The sequence below is a fragment of the Boleophthalmus pectinirostris genome, unplaced genomic scaffold (assembly GCF_026225935.1).
Source record: "Boleophthalmus pectinirostris isolate CB_2022bp ecotype Guang Dong unplaced genomic scaffold, ASM2622593v1 HiC_scaffold_3, whole genome shotgun sequence".
Classification (NCBI taxonomy): domain Eukaryota; kingdom Metazoa; phylum Chordata; class Actinopteri; order Gobiiformes; family Gobiidae; genus Boleophthalmus; species Boleophthalmus pectinirostris.
In genome coordinates, this window is record NW_026571299.1 from 14,278,775 (window position 1) to 14,299,992 (window position 21,218).

At 38.4% G+C, this 21,218-nt stretch overlaps 1 protein-coding gene across 1 annotated transcript in view; it reads right to left on the minus strand.

Annotated features, from left to right (window-relative positions):
* Window positions 1–20,020, minus strand: part of LOC110155845 (dedicator of cytokinesis protein 3-like) — a 166,330-nt gene extending 146,310 nt beyond the window's left edge. The window contains 3 exon segments of the mRNA XM_055160298.1: window positions 7,682–7,722; window positions 18,762–18,845; window positions 19,918–20,020. Of these exon segments, the coding sequence (XP_055016273.1) occupies window positions 7,682–7,722; window positions 18,762–18,845; window positions 19,918–20,020 (228 nt within the window).
* Between the last annotated feature and the right edge of the window lie 1,198 nt (window positions 20,021–21,218).

The following is a 21,218-nucleotide window of genomic DNA, read 5'->3' on the forward strand; positions in this document are numbered from 1 at the left end:
TTTGGCCCTAACACTGAGGGAAGTGCACATGAATACAGATGAACTCTTGGAGATGTGAGGGATTATGGGTACTCCAGAGCAGGAAGTCCTGTCCTCGGGGAGACACTGGCTCTGTGCAGAAACTGGTCATTAATGTGGAACTAACTCGATCAAGACCAGAAGGAAAGGAAAGATGGAAGATACTCTTTTTGTACAATTATTGCTTTGATTAAATGTGTGTGTTAGGTCTCATATGGGACTGGTAGGGTAGTTAGTTAGTTAATGCTGTTTCAACATAAAATTTAATAAAAATACTGCTGATATGTTGTGTTTTATGAATGTAGGACTGAGTACCTGCACATGCTGTGGCCATGTCCATTAAGGAGCTCAACAGTGACTGTGCCTGCTCTGGTTTTGGAACTAAATTTCCCATTTATTTTTCCCATTGATTTTTTTTTTTATTCAAATGTTAAAAGTTCAAAGACATCACGGAGGCTGGGCAGCTACGTGGTAATTAATATCAATTACACTTTAGTTTTAAGTCCAAAAAACACATTTAAAAAAGAAGATTCAGCGAAATTCTTCAATACCATAGCGGTTTGTAAAGTTTGAGAGAAAAAATAAAGGTCTTGTGGTCATTAGTAACCATAGCTGGTTAAGCCTGAGCAAACTTCTTTTTTTTTTTTTTTCCAAGGAAAAATGAATGAAAAATTTACTTCTGGAATCAGGAAATGAGCGACCACTGCTGAGCTAAAATCAGACCATTTCTTCAGTCCTCCTAAAAGTCTCCTCTGAGCTTTTAAAGTTTATACATCTTCACTGGACTGCTACTCAATTATCTCCATATATAAGTTTTTGAGTTTTTTTTTTTTTTTCTCCACATTTGGTCACATTTTTATACAGCGCTTTTTACTTTCAAGGCACTCAAAGCACTTTACAGCAAGGAACCACTCACCCATTCACACACATTCATACACCAGTGTACACAGACACTGGGGGGGAGGTGGGTTAAGTGTCTTGCCCAAGGACACAATGACAGAATTCATCTATGGGAGCTGGAATAACACCAGTCAACCTGTGGGTCAGTGGATTTGACCGCTCACCGATTATGTTTATGTCGAGAGCGGGATTTGAAACGCCAACCTTTGGATCAGTGGACAAACGCTCTTAGCTACTCTCACCCCATGATTTATGATTTATGATTTATTGTAATCATGATTTTTTTGCCCTTTTTTAAAAGTAGGTATTCATGGGTCTAAACCTCCTGTTTATGACAACATTTTGAGGACATTTCACAATTCAAAAAGTATTATATTTTATTTTTAACTATTAACTGGTAACTGTGCTGATTTTTCATCCGTCTGAAACCCATGAACAGAAAACAACATTCACAACATTTCACAGTTTTTATGCAGATCCTAAGCACATTTTTGGATTTAAAGTGATCCTACTTAAAACATATTCTTTCAATTAACATAAAATATTCACTGGGGGAAAAATATCATTATGCCTTCCATTCTGAACATTGAAAACTACAGCTAGAGCCTCCTAATCCACGTGGGAGAGCTTATGTTATAGTGCGCGCAGGTAAAACTTTATTTGAAGCATGTTTTTAATAACTGTCCCCTCGCTCACAGTAAACGCTTTTGTAGTCGTGATTCACAGCTCAGCAAAGAGGCCACAAAATAGTTTTAAAGTTAAGCTCCTAACACCTTACAGCATGTCACCTGAGAATATGTTTGTATAATTAAAGGTCCTGTATTATTTGTTATTGTGTGTTAAATATGTGTGAATGAAACAAAACACATTAAACAGCTTTAGGGTTGGAACATATACTCGTACATAAATGAGAAAGTCTATTTTTAGTAAAGTATCACGTGGACCCATTGGCTCATATTTACACAGGTCAGTGGTCTTGTGTTTGTGTGGGGAGATCCAGCTGGTGGGGTTTTTCTCTGCTGTATAAAACAATTAACATGTGGAAACTGTGTATGATACACAAGAGAGCAATGAATACACATTTCATTTATAAAAAAACATTAATGTGCACTGATACAGGATTTTAGCGGGTCCATATTACGTTGTTTTCTGATCTGTGTTATTATGTTGTGTCCTAAACAGGAAACTCGCCGTACATTGCGTCTTAACCAAGCAGCTGCATTTATTTAATTTTTTATTTCATTTTATTTATGTTAATTATTTTTATTCAGGGTGCATTTACACTTGCAAAATCACCACATCAAAATCTGAACTAAACTTGAACTAATCCAGGTCTATACCAGGACTAAACTGGGACTAAACCAGGACTAAACCAGAATTAAACTAGAACTAAACCAGGACTAAACAGGGACTAAATCAGGACTAAACCAGAATTAAACTAGAACTAAACTGGGACTGAACCAGGACTAAATCTGGACTAAACCAGAATTAAACTAGAACTAAACTAGGACTAAACAGGGACTGAACCAGGACTAAACCAGGACTAAACCAGAATTAAACTAGAACTAAACCAGGACTAAACAGGGACTGAACCGGGACTAAACCAGAATTAAACTAGAACTAAACCAGGACTAAACAGGGACTGAACCAGGACTAAACCAGGACTAAACTGGGACTGAACCAGGACTAAACCAGGATTAAACTGGGACTAAACGAGGATTAAACCAGAATTAAATTAGCACTAAACCAGGACTAAACTGGGACTGAACCGGGGCTAAACAGGGACTGAACCAGGACTAAACCAGGACTTGAATGGAAATTTACAAAAGAACTCGAACTGGACCAAGACTAAACAAGGACTAAACTAGGCCTGAACCGAACTAAAACAGAACTAAACCAGGACTAAACTGGGACTAAATCGAGACTGAACCAGGACTAAACCGAGACTAAACTGGGACTGGAAATTTACATTAGGACTCGAACTGGGCCCAAGAGAAGAGTAAACACACCAGGACCTTTTTGCTGTGAGTTGATCTTGAACAAACATAAGATCAAGACCTAATCACACCGTCCCTCTAACCACCAAACACACACACACACAATCAGTCAGTGTCTTGCCCAAGGACACAACGGCAGTATAATGTAAAACTCCAGAGCATTTAAAACAACAGCTCAGTGCATACCGCTGATTTATGATTTGTTGGTGTAAAGCAGAGCCGTTCTTCTCTTGTTTATGGTCCCACTGTGCTGAAATCCATTGTCCTTCCTGTGACCTACACGAAGTGAGATCTCCTCCACACACTCACACAGACACGGGCTTGGACTCACTGCTTCCTCCTGGAGGTTTTACACTTGTTAAACCGACGCTAAGATGACATTTACAACATTACAAGCTCATCTTTGCAAATATATAGAGAGTCTTAAAGGTCTCTGTACAGATAAATTTTAAAACAGCTCTTCAGGGTCAAAATGAGATCACTGTGCGCTGTCTGCGTCTCATTTTAACAACCTAAGACCCAAACTCTTGCACGGCACGCTTTATCGAGTTTCTCTTTGTTATTTGGACTGGTTGGGACCTGATGAGTAGCCTGATTCACCAGCCGGTTTCACTTTGTAGAAACCATCTGACCTCGCAGTATTAGGATTCGTTCGCTCGACGGTAGGCAGGTACTTTTTTTATTTAACCAGTCGCTGCTATTTGGTCATATGTAATGCGTCACTAACAGGGCGAAGTGGTATATTAAGCTTTCCCCAAATCCCGTAGGAAGAAGGGCAATAACGTCTTTCCCCTTGATAAAATTCACTAAACATTCTCTTTGTTCCAACCTTAAATCCTCAATCTCGGGAATCGTTGACAACACAGAACGTCTGGCTCTTCACTGATTGTCTGGTCCACCGTCTACAACTTCTGTTTTTTTTTTTTTACAAACCGTCTAGTGTATTCTTATTCCTGACCTAGTCGCTGGAGTGAAATGAAATTGAGAGGAGGCACTAGGTGGCGCCAACCTGGCTACCTGATGAGTGCAAAAACAAAACATTTTATTTTTATTATATTTTTATATTTATCTCCTTAACAGCTGAATTTATATAGATGTATATAAAATATTGTTTTGTGTGTGTTTTTGCCTTTAAGTAGATGGTAAAATTAAACTGAGATTATTAATTTGACTATAGCTAAAAACTAAATAAATAAATAGAAATTTGGGTATGTTGCAAATTTGCGACAACTAGAAACAAGTGTTTGCCAAAGGTTCCTAGAAAGGTCCTGCATAAGCACTAACCAGCAGTGTGGGAATGCAGCTGCTATCTCGGTTTATATTTTGATCTTAACGGTTTGTTGCAGATGATGTGTTATATATAGTGACACTTGGCATTAAGGGTTTAAACGTCCACTTATGATATATAAAGCATTCATTTTATGTTTTAATCATTTTGATGGAACACAACAAAGTCACAACTGAATAATGATTTTCAAAAAAGTATTTACTGAGTGCCTGAACCACCCAAAATGCATTTCACATACACTACTGGTCAAACGTTTTAGAACACCCACATTTTTCCAGTTATTTATTACAATTCAAGTCGTACAAGTCCAATGAAGAGCTTGAAATGAAACAAAGGTAAGAACTGAACAGTAAGAGATTAAAAATAGATAAAAGATTCAAAACACAAGTCCAAGCTCTGCCAAAACTACCTCAGGAAAAAAAGAACAAGATGGTGAGCTTGAAAACATGGAGTGTCCAGCACAGTCTCCAGACTTAAACCCCATCGAGCTGGTTTTAGCAAAATTATTATTAAACATTTATTCTAATAAGAAAAGGTTTAACATTACATATCTCAAAAGAAGAGAAAACATGCAGATGTTGTTGAAATTTTTCAATAAATATTTAGTTTGGCCCACGACTTAGTCTCAGTTTTTAATTTCGGCCCTTTGTGAATTTGAGTTTGACATCCCTGCTTTAAAGACTGTAAAAATCAGGAAGGCTACAACACCATTAACCGTGCAATTTTTTTTTATTTTCATGGGTTGATCATTAGACAGAAATGTACTACTAATCGTAAAGAGCATTTGAATAGGGCCCAGGATGGATCTCTAGATTACTCAAACATGCATGGATTAGAAATAAAAACTATTCAAGCAAGTTTTTGATAAGGTAAAATTATTATAACATGGTAGAAAGCTGAAAAAGTCAATTTGAAATACACACCCTCATATTTGACTGTAAGAGGCAAACATTATCACCCGCATAACATCACGGTACCATTATAGCCCGCCATTATAGAAAGCAATGCTCAAATGGGGCTATTTTAAAACATTGAAAACCACTACATAACCACACATTCCACTACCCCGTTTCATAAAAGCAGAGCAGATGTAAAACTACTTTCAGTCAGAACAAATGTGAAGGTGAAAGAGGGTTATGAGAATAGAGCTTTAAACTTTAATTCACGGAGATTGTCAGAACACTTTATGTGAAGGGCTGCTTAAATTGACCTTGTAGGCGCAAATTATGGTTACAAGTATTTCTTACTCTCATCGTTATATCAAGTAGGTACTGATTTGTTATGCACCACAGTCTTGATCGAATAAGAACAACTTAAAGGAGCTGTACTGAGTGTTGCAGTCAAGACCACACTGATCGAGACCAAGACCTGTTCAAGACCACAGAGTCTCAAGACCAGGACAAGAAATCTGAGGGTTGAGGCCGAGACATCGAGATCTAGACCAAATCGAGGCCATCTTTGTAATTTTTTATATTTATTTATATTTTGGCACATATATATCAATGTTTTTATAAATCTATCCCATTTTATCACTCATCAAATGTCAGACCTTGAGATCGAGACCGAGAGACAGAGTCCAAGCGCCTTCAAGGTCGAGACAAGACCGAGTCAAGGCGGCTTTAAGTCTGAAACAAGACCAAGTCTAAACGCCTTAAAGGTCAAGACAAGACCGATTCCAAGCGCCTTCAAGTCTGAGACAAAACCAAGTCCAAGCGCCTTCAAGTCTGAGACAAAACCAAGTCCAAGCGCCTTCAAGACCGAGACAAGACCAAGTCCAAGCGCCTTCAAGACCGAGACAAGACCAAGTCCAAGCGCCTTTAAGACTGAGATAAGACCAAGTTCAAGCACCTTCAAGACTGAGACAAGACCGAGTCCAAACGCCTTTAAGACTGAGATAAGACCAAGTTCAAGCACCTTCAACACTGAGACAAGACCAAGTCCAAGCACCTTCAAGTCCGAGACAAGACCGAGTCCAAGCGCCTTCGAGTCCAAGCACCTTCAAGTTCGAGACAAGACCTAGTCCAAGCGCCGTTGAGTCAAAGCTCATTGATGTCCAAGACAAGACCGAGTCCAAGCACCTTCATGGTCGAGACAAGACCGAGTTCAAGCACCTTCATGGTCGAGACAAGACCGAGTCCAAGCACCTTCATGGTCGAGACAAGACCGAGTCCAAGCACCTTCAAGGTCGAGACAAGACCGAGTTCAAGCGCCTTCGAGTCCAGGTATCTTCAATAACAAAACAAGATCAAGTCCAAGTACCTTCAAGTTCGAGACAAGACCAAGTCCAAACATGGTTGTGTCCGAGACAAGACCAAGACCGTTAAAAAAATGGTCTTGAGGCCGGTCTCATTTACTCATCAAAAACATACCTGGAGTTGTGTTTTGTTTCATTCCCATTGTGTCTGTTAAACACACAGACGCTGCATATCTAGGCTGTGTTCTTCTCTCAAACAGGTAAGAGGCAGATGTCAACTTGAAAACTACCACTTCACAAGTTGGAACATCACAAGATGGAACAGAGCATTCTGAGTTTTTGAGATGTAGACACACAGATGTAGATTACTGAAACGTGTGAATGAAACAAAACATAACTCCAGTTATGTTTTTGAGGAGGCAACATTATTCTAAAATGGCTTAAAGCTCACAAAGTCAATTTTGCATATTATAGGACCTTTAAAAATGTGAGAAAGTTTGCAGTTCTTCCTCCATTTTATGAACATATATTTTTTTCTTTATTACTTTCTGGCAAATAATAACAGGTCTGCATCTTGTATTTTGTTGATTCTTTAAAAAATGATATTTATATGAAGTATTTATATTTAAATAATTGAATGACATATTTATATTTGCGGCAGAATTTTCGCAGAATTTTCGTCACCTGACAAGCTCGAGATCAAACAGTGACAGTCAACGCAGTTCTGAGTTCTGAGTTCTGTAGTGCAGTTAAGGACAGTAAAATGGCAAGTGTTAAAGTATGAAAAGTTGACAGAGAGTGCAGAGTTTTCAAAGAACAGTGGACAGCCGATTATTTTTTTGTTCAGTGTAAGGACCGTGCAGTTTGTCTGATATGTAAAGAAAGTGTGGTGGTTTTCAAACAATATAATCTGCGTCATCAGGGTCAAACAATTCTGTTATACGGCCGACCCGAACCCAACCCCGGCCCCCATCACTGTCAGGAGCGATAATGTGGCCCCCAGAGAAAAACGTTTGGTGACCCCTGATCTAAATGATTCTAGTGAAGGTGTATGGAGTTTAAAAACACAGTGGCAAACTTCCTCCTGTATTACTACATGACATAGTCCAAGCCCGTTAAAATGATAAAATTTAGGTACATTAATACAAGAATTTTGGGCCGGTCTAGAATAAAATAGTACAACATATTTACTATAGTTTCAACGAATCCACGGAGCTGTTGTGTTGTTACAGAAATAAACGATAACACAAAAATGTAATGAGTTTTTATTTAGAATGTCCGTACCTTGACATTTGGCTTCCTGGTGGAGAATCCTCGGTACCATCCTGCAATAAAACAAAAGAAGAAGAAATGACTAAGACACCGCAGTGCATTCTGGGAAGAGCTGAGGTCATAATGAATCATCAACATTTAATCTCTGTGAAAACCAACCAGTGTGACCTTAAAACATCTCACTTTTTACGATGTATTTATCCAAAACAAAAAAGGTCATTGAATTTAGAGTTGAAAAATTATAATATTTGAGGAAAGAGACAAAAAAACATGGAGACATTTTCAGTTATTTTAGGGAAATGTATGATAATGAGAATGAGTGAGCAGATGCTAGAACTACATTTGCAATCAAATGCTCAGCCAAGGTACCAAAGCTATACTTAATCCACAGATGTTTACCATATTTTTGCATAACACACTCATTATATTCCCTGATATGGAAAACGTATAGTTACAAAAGTTATGATTTCATATTATTCTGCAAAAGTCCCAAATTTGGTATAGAGAGGGAATGTAAACAAAGCAGTGTTAAAAGTGCACTATGGAACATTTTAGGTCAGATCTGTGGAGGGGCGTGTACTCAGAAAATTCATCTGTGTGGTGCAATGTACGGCAACCTAGTGCTGCCGAAAAATAAATGAGTAAAATAATAGTAGTAATCACTATATCATGTTTTCAGGGTTTCCAGTCTTTTTCACTGACAAAATTTCTAAAACTTTTCCATGACCTAAAGTGAATTTTCCATGACTTTACAGCACCTACATGTAGAATTGATCACACTTTTAGGGCTAAATATAAAATGTTAACCCTTTCCACTCATCTTATGGTTTGGTTTTATAGTTTTTTAACATTCAAAATACTGTCAGTGCATTTATTGTCGTCTGTTTTAAACAAAAGGCGCATACGTTCAGAAATAATCATAATAGTCTAATGATAACATAACAAAATGCTGTAGTTGCGTGAAAGAGATACTAAAATTCCATGACTTTTCCAAAAACTTTCATTGAATTTACAAAATTTCATGACTTTTCTAGGCTTGGTAAATGACATTTCCAATTTCCATGACTTTTCCAGGATTTCCATGACCGCGGGAACCCTGTGTTTTAAAGTGAAAATTATTAAGAAATGGTTTGATACTACACAATGCACGACAGGGAGGGGTCAGCTGAGGAAGAAGAGAGACGGACGACCATCTGCGGCCAAGAGCACCCGCCGGACACAAATGAAATAACGGTGATCATTTCACTGAACAGGTCTCTGGCACCAACTGCTGTGAAAGTCCTCTAAAAGTCTGTCCTTTGCCCCCCACTTTTCACACCAACTCGTCTGAAACCAAAGTGGGTGTAGCTCCACAAGTGCTGCAGAGCCCCACACGGCTTCCCAAAGATCTTATCATAATAAATCATAATTAATAGGGGTGTAACAATAACCAAAATATCGTGATATTGTATTGTCAAAGTTCTCACAGTAATATCACGGACCATCACAATATATCGGATAACGGGTTTCTTGCTTAAATTAAGAGTTATGGTGCCGCAATAGCTAAAAAGAAGACAGCGGGAACTACGTAGACCATGATCCTTTGCTCCATTTCAGTGTAGACTACATGAAGAAATAACAGTTCCTAGCACTTTTAAGTCTTAGTTCTTTGGAATAAGTCTTGTCAAGGCATTTTAAGAGGAAAAGGCAGCATACTAACAGTTTTGTTTGCCTCTACAAAATATCACAATAAATATCGTACCGTGAGATGTATATCGTGAAAATATTATACAGAGAGATTTCGATATTGTTACATCCCTAATCATGAGTCTCCCCACCATATCCTGAGCTTTCCCACTATATTGCAATAAATATCGTACCGTGAGGTTCATAACGTGACGATATCGTATCATGAGACTTGGATATTGTTACACCCCTAATAATTAAAAATGATGTACTAGTAAAAGCTGGCAGGGTCCACAGGAAGGATACAAATGTAAATCAGGTTTTTGCCCCTCTCTGCTTTAGAGAATGCACGATACTTAAAAAACATAAAATCAAATGAGACACCCCAAAATCCGGCCACGTGTCTCATTGAGCATTCATAAGAAGTTCAGTTCCTCCTCCACACCCCCTCTGTGGACCGTCAGAATACTCAGAGGAGGACCAGGCCTGACGCATGAGAATGAACTGTCTCCAATGACTAAAAATGCACGGTACATCTCCACACGAGTCTCTGAGGAGGAAAGTGGAAAGATTGAACACTGCAAAATGATGAGTGATGGAGGAGTTTTGTAAATACTTTGATTGCTGAATGTGAGGACTTCAAGGGGCTGTACCTGATGTTTCATAGCCTGATTCATCAGCCGGTTTTACTTCGTTTCACTTCGTACAAATCGCCTGACCTAGCAGTCTTAGATTTCATTCGCTCAATGGTAGGCGGGTACTTTTTATTATTTAACCAATCACTGCTATTTGGTTGTGACGTATGTATAATGTGCCGCTAACGGGGATAACTGGTATATTAAGATTTTCCCAAATCCCATAGGAAGAAGAGCCATAACGTCTTTCCCCTTGATGAAATTCACCAAACATTCTCTTTATTCCGGCTTTAAATCCTTTAAATCCTCAAATCGTTGACAACACTGAATACATCACTCTTCCCTGATTGGCTGGTGCCCGAACTTGCACTTCCGGGATTTTTGCAAACTGTCTATTGTATTTTGATTCCTGACCTAATTGCTGGAGAGAAATGAAATTAAGCGGAGGTACTAGGTGGCACAGGCCTGGCTAGATGTTACATGTAATTAAGTAAAAATTTTGAGCTAGAGTTACTTTAGAATTACTTTACATTAGTCTTGAACATTTAAAAATTTAAGAAAGCTACTTGGAAAACCATTCAAAACATATATATTTAACAAAAAACTAAAATAAATGGTCAAGAACATTCAATGAGCAAAAAGGGGTACAGTTCATGGGTCTAACCAGCTCTAGACTTCTTCAGCCCTATTTTAGACCTGAAATAATCCTTTTATAGACCTGGTTTAGATCTGGTCCTACTCCTAAAGCTCCATGTTTTCTCTGATGGCACTATGTATATAATATTTGAGAACACACCCTATTAGCTAAGTCAACATTTAGCTCATAATGACAACAAAGCAGTCCTATCTGAGCATCTTTTGTTTTATCTTTCCCCCAAATCACCAGATCGTCTCCTCCACAGTGGGCCATAATCTGATCAAATATGCAAATGTGATGAGATAAGCATTAAATTGGCTTCTTAATTAATAACCAATCAGGCCCATTTAGCTGCACTGTTGGAAAGGCAGTTTGCTCCCCTCTCATCTATATGTTAATCAGAGTGGCACAGTCATGGCACATTTTTGGACCAGTCTGAACCAGGCCTGAAAATTGCGAAACTAAACAAATACACAATGATACAATGGCGATAATGGGAAACAAAGATGGCGGTGGGAGTGTGGTGCGTTCAGGGCCACAGGTGGAAGTGGGAACATACATTTTCCACAGTATGTTACTCGATTCAGTTTCCATTTGCAATTAAGTGGTAGATTTAGTCGGATTATTCACGGCTGTCAAACCTCGTACAATAACAAACACAGGTCTATTACGTAATTTAATGGACCAAACAAGCAGCTTATGCAATTTATTTACTTGGTCTCAAGGGATGTGACTCTTATATTAACGGTGCACTGTGGAACTTTTTGGTTGGAGGTTCATCCCGTGCTTGTTTCTATGGCACAGTATGACATTAAACAGCTCTACTTTACATTTATTCAATTACAAATGGTTTTAAAGCTCAAAAATACCTAGAAAAATAGGCATTCTGACTGAGCGGGGTCGCCTCTCCACAAATCTGACCTGTAACTTGGTCTGGTTTGGTCTCTATGATGATAGAAAGGTTTAATACCATACTGTGAAACCTTCCAGACAATGTAATAACATCTCCAATAACATCTAAAAGCATTTGACAGGCTCTCCACCAGAAAAGTTTCACAATGCACCTTTAAGGAAGACTGGACAGACCCAGTGTTGCCAAGTACACAGTTGTCCTGCAAAATTTAACAGCTTTTTAAGAGCTGCAGCGGATGAACCATGTTGTCCGTGGGTTTGGCCGGAGCTATTTTCCATGTAAAACGCATTGATTTTAGAATAATCCTAATGACAGGCCTAAATTTTGGTGACAAATCTTCATCTTCAAAGTCAGGAGCACTACGGAACTTCTGTTTGTGTGAGAGACAGAAGAGAGGGGATTTGTTACTGGAAGAGCGCTACTTTCATAAATAAAAAAAGTGGAAAACACACAAGGAGTTTTGCAAGGTAACAGTTACAGACTTCCCTAGAGTGTTGTCACGATTTCCAACTAGGAACTAAGATTTTAAACCTAAAAAATGTCCAAATTGGTAAAACACGTGTGATATTTTTAGCAAAAATATTAAAGTTCATATAGAGGATTTTCCAAGGAAAGAGAAATACAGCAACCCCCTCCCCACCTCACAGCTCCCTAAGTAAAAACACCTCCTCCGGCCTCCTCCTGCCTTCTCCTTACGCTAGAACTCCTGCTTGTTTACAGCCGGTGCTTGTGCAGAATTGCTGAATGAATTGCTGTTGAAGTTACCTGTCCAGAAGTAATTTAGCGACCGACGCGTCAGACTTTGGACCCTTCGTCTGCTTCAGTGCGCGCCATCACTGGAAGGAATCTCCCAGGATCACCTTAGTTTGGCTTCGCTCTTTTTCCCCTTCTCTTGTTCTTTCATCGACTTTAAAATTGGACTTTCTTTTACAGCACACTGGTTGTGGATTCTTGTTTGCCATCGCTACAAACTTTGTGTTAATTGCAAGGAAGCACTAAGAACCGCTGCGCTGGTTGAGTAAACAGCATCTTGCGTATGTGTAGTGTGTGGGAGAAGAAAGAAATGCCAGCGCGCCAAAGAGTCAGTTACGCTAGAAACGTGCAGAGTTTGATTGAACAACCTAACAGCCAATAGATAACGGGGTAGCCTAATTATCTATTGGCTGGCTGGCTATGTACCTGGCCCCACCATATCCAGAGTTGATGGATTTTCATTCTTTTTTTCTTTTTTGGTCATTATAATTACAAGCCTGGAGCACCTCTATAACATTAGTTTGAACTTTCATTGACAGTTTGAAACAAAAAAAATCCTCCATACAGCCTTTAAATATAATAATCTTAACTGTGTTTTAGTAAAATGAGTAGATAATTAAAACAACAACACAAAGAAATATGACATAATATATAATGTTTTAATGACCGTATTTTTTGGATTATAATCGCAGTATCAATAATGTTGAATTCTCTTGTCTATTTTCATGCATAAAGTGCACCAGATTATAAGGAGCATTAAGCGAAACAATGGACGACACTTGAGATTGATCCCTTAGTCCAGGCGTCCACAGTCCATTGGCAGATCATGGTGTAATTCGCCCGGCGTTGCCCCCCTGTTTTAATGAATGTGTATTATCATTGTGAATGTGGTGGATAATTTAAGTTTGTTTTTTTATTTCCTATGAGGAGGACTCATATATATAAAGTAATAATGTGTTTAATGCAGCTTTGCGCACATTTGTTTATGTTTTACAGAAATAAAACTTAAAACCACATTCATTTGCATAAACTATAAGCGCCAAAAAAACAGCTCACTCCTTGTGCGTCAGTTTCTGTCGGACTAAAGGACACGACTTACTCCTGAGGCTCCTGACTACGGTAGCTGTAATGCTCTGACAATCCATCAAGCAGTGCGGCTTCATAGTTTATCAAGTTGTACTAAAACATTTTGACAGATTTTTGAGCGCCGTGTACCACATAAAAACGGTTTGAAGTCGGTAAGTCCAACCAGAATTAATACATAAGGCGCATCGATTATAAGGCGCACTGTCGATTTTTGAGAAAATGAAAGGATTTTAAGTGCACTTTATAGTCTGAAAAATATGGTAAGCATAAATCAGCATTAGAATTATGATCAGTAAAAACTGTATTTGATTTGAACATGTTTACCTCTTATCTGGAGATACAGAAAAGGTCAGGTTTATGAAATTCTACAAAATACTACAAAATACTACATACAGTCCCTTTAAAATGTACACCTCAAAAGCAAATTCATAATGTTTTCTTTCCCCCTCACACTGGTCAGTCCAACTCTTCCTGATGTGGAGTCATCAGCCTGTACAGATCTGCTTCCCCTCCCCTTCATTTTAAAATATAGATTACCATTGTAACACTTAGGAAATCATTACACCTCCATTACAGCCCTGGTTGTAATTTAGATTGGTGTTTCAGAGCCTGCGATTCTCAAGAGCCCATACACTCAAACAGTGTCATTATTTTAAAGAGGGTTTTCAGATGTGTGTGGTAATTATAGCCACGGGGAACAGAGGAGAATATTTAAGTATACGCTATTATCACAGTCATGGGTGTGAAGGGAGCACCTGGAGATCGGGCACCGCAGAGTAACGATCAAACACAGGAAAAGGATTAGTAACTTGAATACAAAGATAGAGGTGTTATGGGACGCTAATGAGAGCGTGCACAGTGGTTTAATCTTCCTTTCTTGTTTCTTTCTTGTTGCTAAGTTAAAGGTACACTGTGTAACCTTTTGTTTGGAGATCCTTCACTTGCTTGTTTCTATAGATATGCAATGTCTCTGCCTAGAATGTGCCACAGTATGACTTTAATCAACTTAGCCTCACATTTATTCAATTACAAGTGGTTTTCTAGCTCAAAAATACCTAGTAAAACAGGCATTCTGACTGTAAAAGGGGTCGCCTCTCCACAGATCTGACCTGTAACTTGGTCTGGTTTGGTCTCCATGAAGATAGAAAAGTTTAATGTCATACTGTGAAACATCCCAGACAAAGCAATAACATCTCCAGGGAGAAAAGCATTTAACTGACCCTCCACGAGAAAAGTTACACAATGCATTTTTAAAGCTAAAAATCGGCAGTGTCCAAAATGTGTTGGGAGAATTTGTGGATTAAATTGCTTAAACTATTACCCATAACTGTATTTATATAAAACAACATATATTTGAATTACATTTGAAAAACTAGGTAAAAAAAAATAAAAAAAAAGGTAGAGTGTTACGACCCAGCTCTGCTAGGGACAGGGAGAAGTAACAAAATAACCAAGATTTAAAAATGGCAAAACTAAAATTGTGTTTTATTTAAAAGAACTGTTAAGGTGAAGCTAACAAAAGTTGATATTTCAAATGATTAACAGAAAGAGGCTCTAAACAGAATAGCAAAATAGAAGTAACTAAAGTAGACTAAAACAGACAAAGTATACAAAATGACAAGACAAAAACAAAACCAGTCTCTAAGTCTCAAGTGACTCTAGTGTCTCAAACTAAATACACCAAGAGACACAACAAAGGTGGCAGGCAAGTCCACAAACAGAACAGCTGCCCTGAGTGGCAGGGGGCGGGTCCTTTTATAGGGGGCTGGTGCTCCAGGTGTAGGCCCCAGATTGGCCAGGTGTTACGGGTTCCACCAATCAGCAGGAGGGGATCCACATGCCATCTTAACCCTCTCAGGCTCAAATTAATTTTTAGTATCAGGAAAAATCTGATATTTGGGGAAAATTATCATATGGGGTAGTAATATACAATCCTGATTTTTTTTTTTTTTGAGAGAGAGACCTTCACATCCTATGCATTCTGGGATGTTGCAGATTTGCAGCATTGGTCCGGTGTGGTAAATTAACACTGAAGACTGAAAATGATATGAATGCTAACTATGTGTTTACCACTTTTGAAAAACAATGAAAACAAAAAGCACAGTGTAACAGCTTTACAGTGGCAGAACAGCATAACTTTTTTGTGTGGTACTCCAAGAAACAATTTTTTTCCTTTGTAAACAACATAAGTACTTTGCACATCTGGCAGGCCGTTTCTTGCACAGTCTACATCATCCACGTTTATCAGCATGGATGGGAAAAAAGGCTCCTGACTATAAAAGGCTCATAAAATATAGATTTGGAGTAAGTAGGTAATTGGCCTTTAGCTGTTGCAAATCTGCAACGCCTGCCTGGAGAGGGTTAACTTGAATTCACCAATCACAGCAGGGGGTCTGGATATGGAGGCGTGCACACTCACACACAGGAGGAGCTGGAGGCCTGTGGCCATAACAAGAGTATGTAGAATTTTGTATTTTAAAGGGCCCATATTATGCTATTTTCTGATCTACAGTATGTTATGTTCCCTCATCACAAACATACCTGGAGTTGTGTTTTGTTTCTTTCACACATTGAATACATGAACTTTGTGCGAATATTGTGTTCTTCTCTTAAACAGAAAACACCCTGTTCCACTTTGTGATGTCATGTGGCAATAAAGGAAGTGGTAAACTTTTTAAACTCCTTGCACTTTCACTAGAATAATCTGGATAAACTCAGGAATTGCCAATCTCTGCTGAACAAGAGGTGAAAGGTAACTGTTATCTAGAGATATAACAACATTATAACATGGTTTAAGGCTCACAAGAGCCACGTGAGAGGACATCATCTGATCATCGAACTTATTTCCGTGACAAAGAAGTTCAAGTGAACAAATCGACACTTTCACATTAACCATTAACCTTGTCTTATTTTGGTTTATAAAAGTACAGGAGGAATGTCTCAGTGGTTTGTATCTCTGCCAACAACAAGTCAGATTATAATTTGCATGACCTCTGTGTGTCTCCATAATCACAGTGCACTGGGTTTGTGTGTGACAGATGCCATCACATTTGGCCTTATCTGACCCAGGTAATCCGGATCATATTCTGTTCTCTGTCCCAGGTCCTGACCTCAGACTCAGGGGTGACATCCAGGGTTTATACCAAAAAACTAAAAACTACAGAACAAATCAAAGTCAGGGATTCAAATGTTTTTTTAATCTTCATTTTAAAATAAATAACCCTGGCTTTCTACTACATGTAGGTTTACACTGAGGTCCTTTCATAACAACTTGGATAAAATCTTCTTACATGTCTGGATTAACTTTTTCTTTTTTCTTAAAAGATTCAGTGGTGTTACGTAGTGATTTTGGAACTTTTTTTATGCATGGTAACACTGACTGCAGCTGTAAATAAGAGGGTTAGGGTTGTGATCCTGACCAGCATGGCAAACACCAGATTGAGATGTGTAGCACTGTCATTTGAGTTATACACATTTATTAAACTCTTGCTCAAAGTGATCAAATAATAGGGAGAAAAGCACAGACATCTTCCCTGTCCTCAAATGCACAAAGCACTTTACCTTCTGCATGCTTTTCATAAACCAAATGTGTCTGTGTTTTTGCTAAAATCAGCTGAAGTTTGTCTGTAGGTGTCTCCGTGTTTCTTTTGCTTCACTCTGTGCTTCACCTTTGGTTTGTGAATCTGCAAATATCAGGTACAAGGTCACTGTGGTTACTTTCTTTTCCAGGTTGAGTCAGAAGAACCTCAGAAAGTCCTTTTGTGGGTTTAGGTGCAACTGTGTTTTTCCTTCATGTCTCAAATCCAGGATTACTCAAACATGAAACACTTAAACTGAAGCTGACAATGAGGGAAATTTTAATTTAACTGCTTGATAAAAGTGGATTTCGCATAATGAGCCCCCTCTTAAGTCTCCATCTTGTCCCCAGATGCTTGTATCCGCCCTTCTTTTAGTGGAGACGCTACTTTAGATGGATGAACCAAGCCTGGCCAGCTGCAGCTAATGGCTCACTCTCCTCCATTCTCCACAAACACAACGCGTCCTCATTCTCTCTCTCTCTTCTCCGTCAACCTCCTACTCTCTTTTTTACGTTTTTTTCTTTCTCTCTCTGGATCAGTGCGGCTTCTATAACGGCAGATAATCACCAACTATAAGATTTCACCAACTCTAGGATTTCAGCCTCTATTGACATAAGTTTTCAGTTTGCTCCAGTAGGCCTAGTTTTTATTTTAATGTGTATTTGCTTGGTCATTATTATGGGATGCCTGACCATACTGGATCATTTTGTCCCATTTGAATCACAGGGTGGTGTCTGTGTGCCGGGGAGTTCTGACATGTTAGGTCTAAAGTTTTGACCACTCGTGTTGCAAAAGTGAAAAGAGAAAATGGGTGAAAACAAGATTATTTCCACAATTTCAACGAAAAAATCAGATAAAACTTTATAATTCGAAAAGTGTAACATTAAAACAACATGATGACACCTTTTTAAGTTTAAGATGATTAGAAAATATCAAAAATGTTAAACTGTATTTGACCCATCCACCCTTTTGACTACTGCTGTGGAAATTTAATTTATTTTTATTAAATACATAAAATCTTTTGAGTTGCATGCTTGAGGAATTCTACCAAAAAGTTAAAAAAGAGAGTAATTTATAAAGAAAAAAAACTGGGCAAGTAAAGTTCTACAAAGTTCAGATCAGTTCATTTACATAATATATCAAAATATTAAAGGTGGACTATGTAACTTTTCTATTTGTTTACAAATCTGACCTGTAACTACTGGTTGTGTCACCTTGTCACCATGGAGACACATAAATTTAATGTCATACTGTGGAGCATTCTGGGCAAAGCAATAGCATTTCTATGGAGACAAGCAGATGAGAAACCCTCCAACAGGAAAGTTACGTAGTACGCCTTTAATATGAAATAACAACATAAGAGGGATGTAGCAATAACTGAAATTTCTCACAGTAATATCGTGGACCATCACAATATATCGAATTACAAGTCTCTTTGCTTAAATTAAGAGTTATGGTGCAGCAGTAGCTAAAAAAAGACAGAGAGAACTACATAGACCATGATCCTTTGCTCTATTTCAGTGCAGACTACAAGAAGAAATAACTGTTCTAAGCACTTTTAAGTCTTAGTTCTTTAGATTAAGTCTTGTCAAGGCATTTTAAGAAAAAAAAGTAGCATATTCACAGTTTTCGCAATAAATATCGTACCATGAGATGTATATCGTGAAAATATCGTACGGAGAATTTTGGATATTGTTACATCCCTAATCGTGAGCCTCCCCATCGATATCGCACTAAATATCATACCGTGAAGTTCATACCGTGATGATATCGTATCGTATCGTGAGATTTGGATATCGTTACACCCCTAGAGTATAAATCTTACCTTCACACTTCTCCAGGATCTGAACGGTCTCTCCCACCTCCAGAGCCAGGCCCTGATTCACCGAGCCACGAAAGTTACACACCACTGCAAAGAAACACACACAAACACTTTACTTAGACTTTTATGGTTTGCAAGGCTTTTGGTAAGTTTAGAGTAACATTGCATTGGTTATTATTGTGATTTATAATACCAATCAAATGTACAAGGCATTATAGTGTAGTATAAATTATCATTAGGACACTACTGGGAAGTAGTAATATTCTGCTAATTCCTTACACAGCTTCACAAACTGCTGTGGTAATTAAGAACGGGACAAGATCTCAAACCAGAGAGTTACATTTCTAGAGATATTTAGGCAGCCTGAAGTAACCCAAATCAGATTTTTCCTCCCCTATGCAACCTGTATTTGATCTTTTAATGACAGGTTGAACGACACAGAGACGATTTTTTTCAAATGCAACCCAGGCCACTCGGATATGTGCTCCTAAAACCGATACGTATCCAATCTTTTGACATGTGACTTCAGTCTGAACGGCCAGGTCGCATTCATCCCACCTACATCAGGCTCAGAGTCGAGTCAATGGAAGGAAAGCGAGGTTAGTAAGTTAAGTAATATTTGGGGGATCGCTGGATTCAGGCCAAATTGGAGGGGTCTTATTGGAACCGGGTGTTTTTTTAAATAGTCGAGCGTGGCTACAGACGGTCCTGGCTCCAATGTAAACTTTTGGGGCATTTAAAGTTCACACTGGAGATCACATACAAGTTGTATTTATTTGGAAATGTGAACGACCTTGCCAAAAAATGTAATTTCACAAAAAAAAAAAAAAAAAAAAATCTGAATAGAGCATTAAGCCCCGCAGTCTGATCCAAAAAGCAAGACTAAAATGGCAGGAAAATATTAAATAAAGCAAATAAAAAATGGTGACGTCCAAACTGAACTGCACAATTGATTTACACTAAATATTGTCAAAATAGGAAGGAAGTCTGGGAGCCCCTGCTTAGGCTGCTGCCCCCACGACCCGGCCCCGGAGAAGCAGAAGAAAATGGATGGATTGTCAAAATCTCCTCTTGTCTCATTCTTGTGGACCCAATCTCATGTCTCGTCTTGTGGAAATTTGTCTTCTCCCACCCCAAGAACTCATTATTCATTCCATACTTTCCGACGGCAAGTCACTATTTTGGCCACAGCTGTCCTGAGGCAAGTATGGCTGCCAATTGGCCTCTCCAACCATCACCAGTCTCTCACAAACCACGTTCATCCTACGTAATGTGCGTAAAGTGTCTTGCCTAAGGATACAACAACAAAACTTGGCTTTTTCCCCTTGGTTCTGACTGAATCGATTCTCTGACCTTTGGGTTAATAATATACTCTCACCAGTCTATTTTACTGCCATCACTGCAAATACTCACACTTTAAATGCCATACTACTGCATCCTCTACTATTATAAAACGTAACATTTTTATTACTCCAGCACAGTGCTCCACTCACAGTAAGAATGTGTGTTTTTCAAGGCAATTAAAATACCTGTAAATTAATAAATACAAGATTGAGAAGTTTAATATCGTCCTGTAGAACATTCAAGGCAATAACACCGCCAGGGAGTAAACTTGTTACAAACCCCACACAAGGAAAGTTAAAAAGGGCACCTTTAACAAGCACTCAAAATAATACACGAAATTATGGCCAGAAGCAAAACAAAGTATACGAGTTTTCAATGAACTTTTCCTCCAGAGGTCATTTTGGGCCAAACCTGCTCCAAAAATAGTGGAAACATCACAGGGCTTACACGACTCCCCTGTCTACGCTCCACTGCCTCTTTTAATAAGATCCTCTCCGTCTGTACAAATCACAGCTGCAGCCTACAGGACCTGATTCCACTGGATTTTTCCTCAGTCAATCTGCGCTCATCAAACTCAAAGGAAAGCCCACGTCCGCTCCTTCTACAAGTATCACCTTAAGTTAAAACGATCTGACTACTCAAATTTATACAATATCATTAATGTCATTGATGTTGATGTAAACATTAATAACGGATTACATGTGTCAAGAGCAGTGAGACTTTTTGACTTTTTTTGTTTTAGTCTTTGTCAACACTTTTTTTTTTTTTTTTGGTTTCAGTTTAAGTCAAAGTTAAGTCAAATCATTATTTTTAGTTAGTATCTAGTTTCAGTTGACAATAATGTTGTGCTAAGTCAGTTAACTAAATCCATAATACATAGTTTTTAGTCAACCAGAAAATATGTGCTGTATTTTTCTGACTATAAGGCACACTTAAAATCCTTTAATTTTCTCAAAAATTTACAGTGCGCCTTATAATCCGGTGTGCCTTATGTATTAATTCTGGTTGTGCTTACTGACCTTGAACCGATTTTATGTGGTACACAGCCCTCTAAAATCCATCAAAATGTTTTAGTTCGACTTTGGTAAGCTACGATGCTGCACCGCTTGATGGATT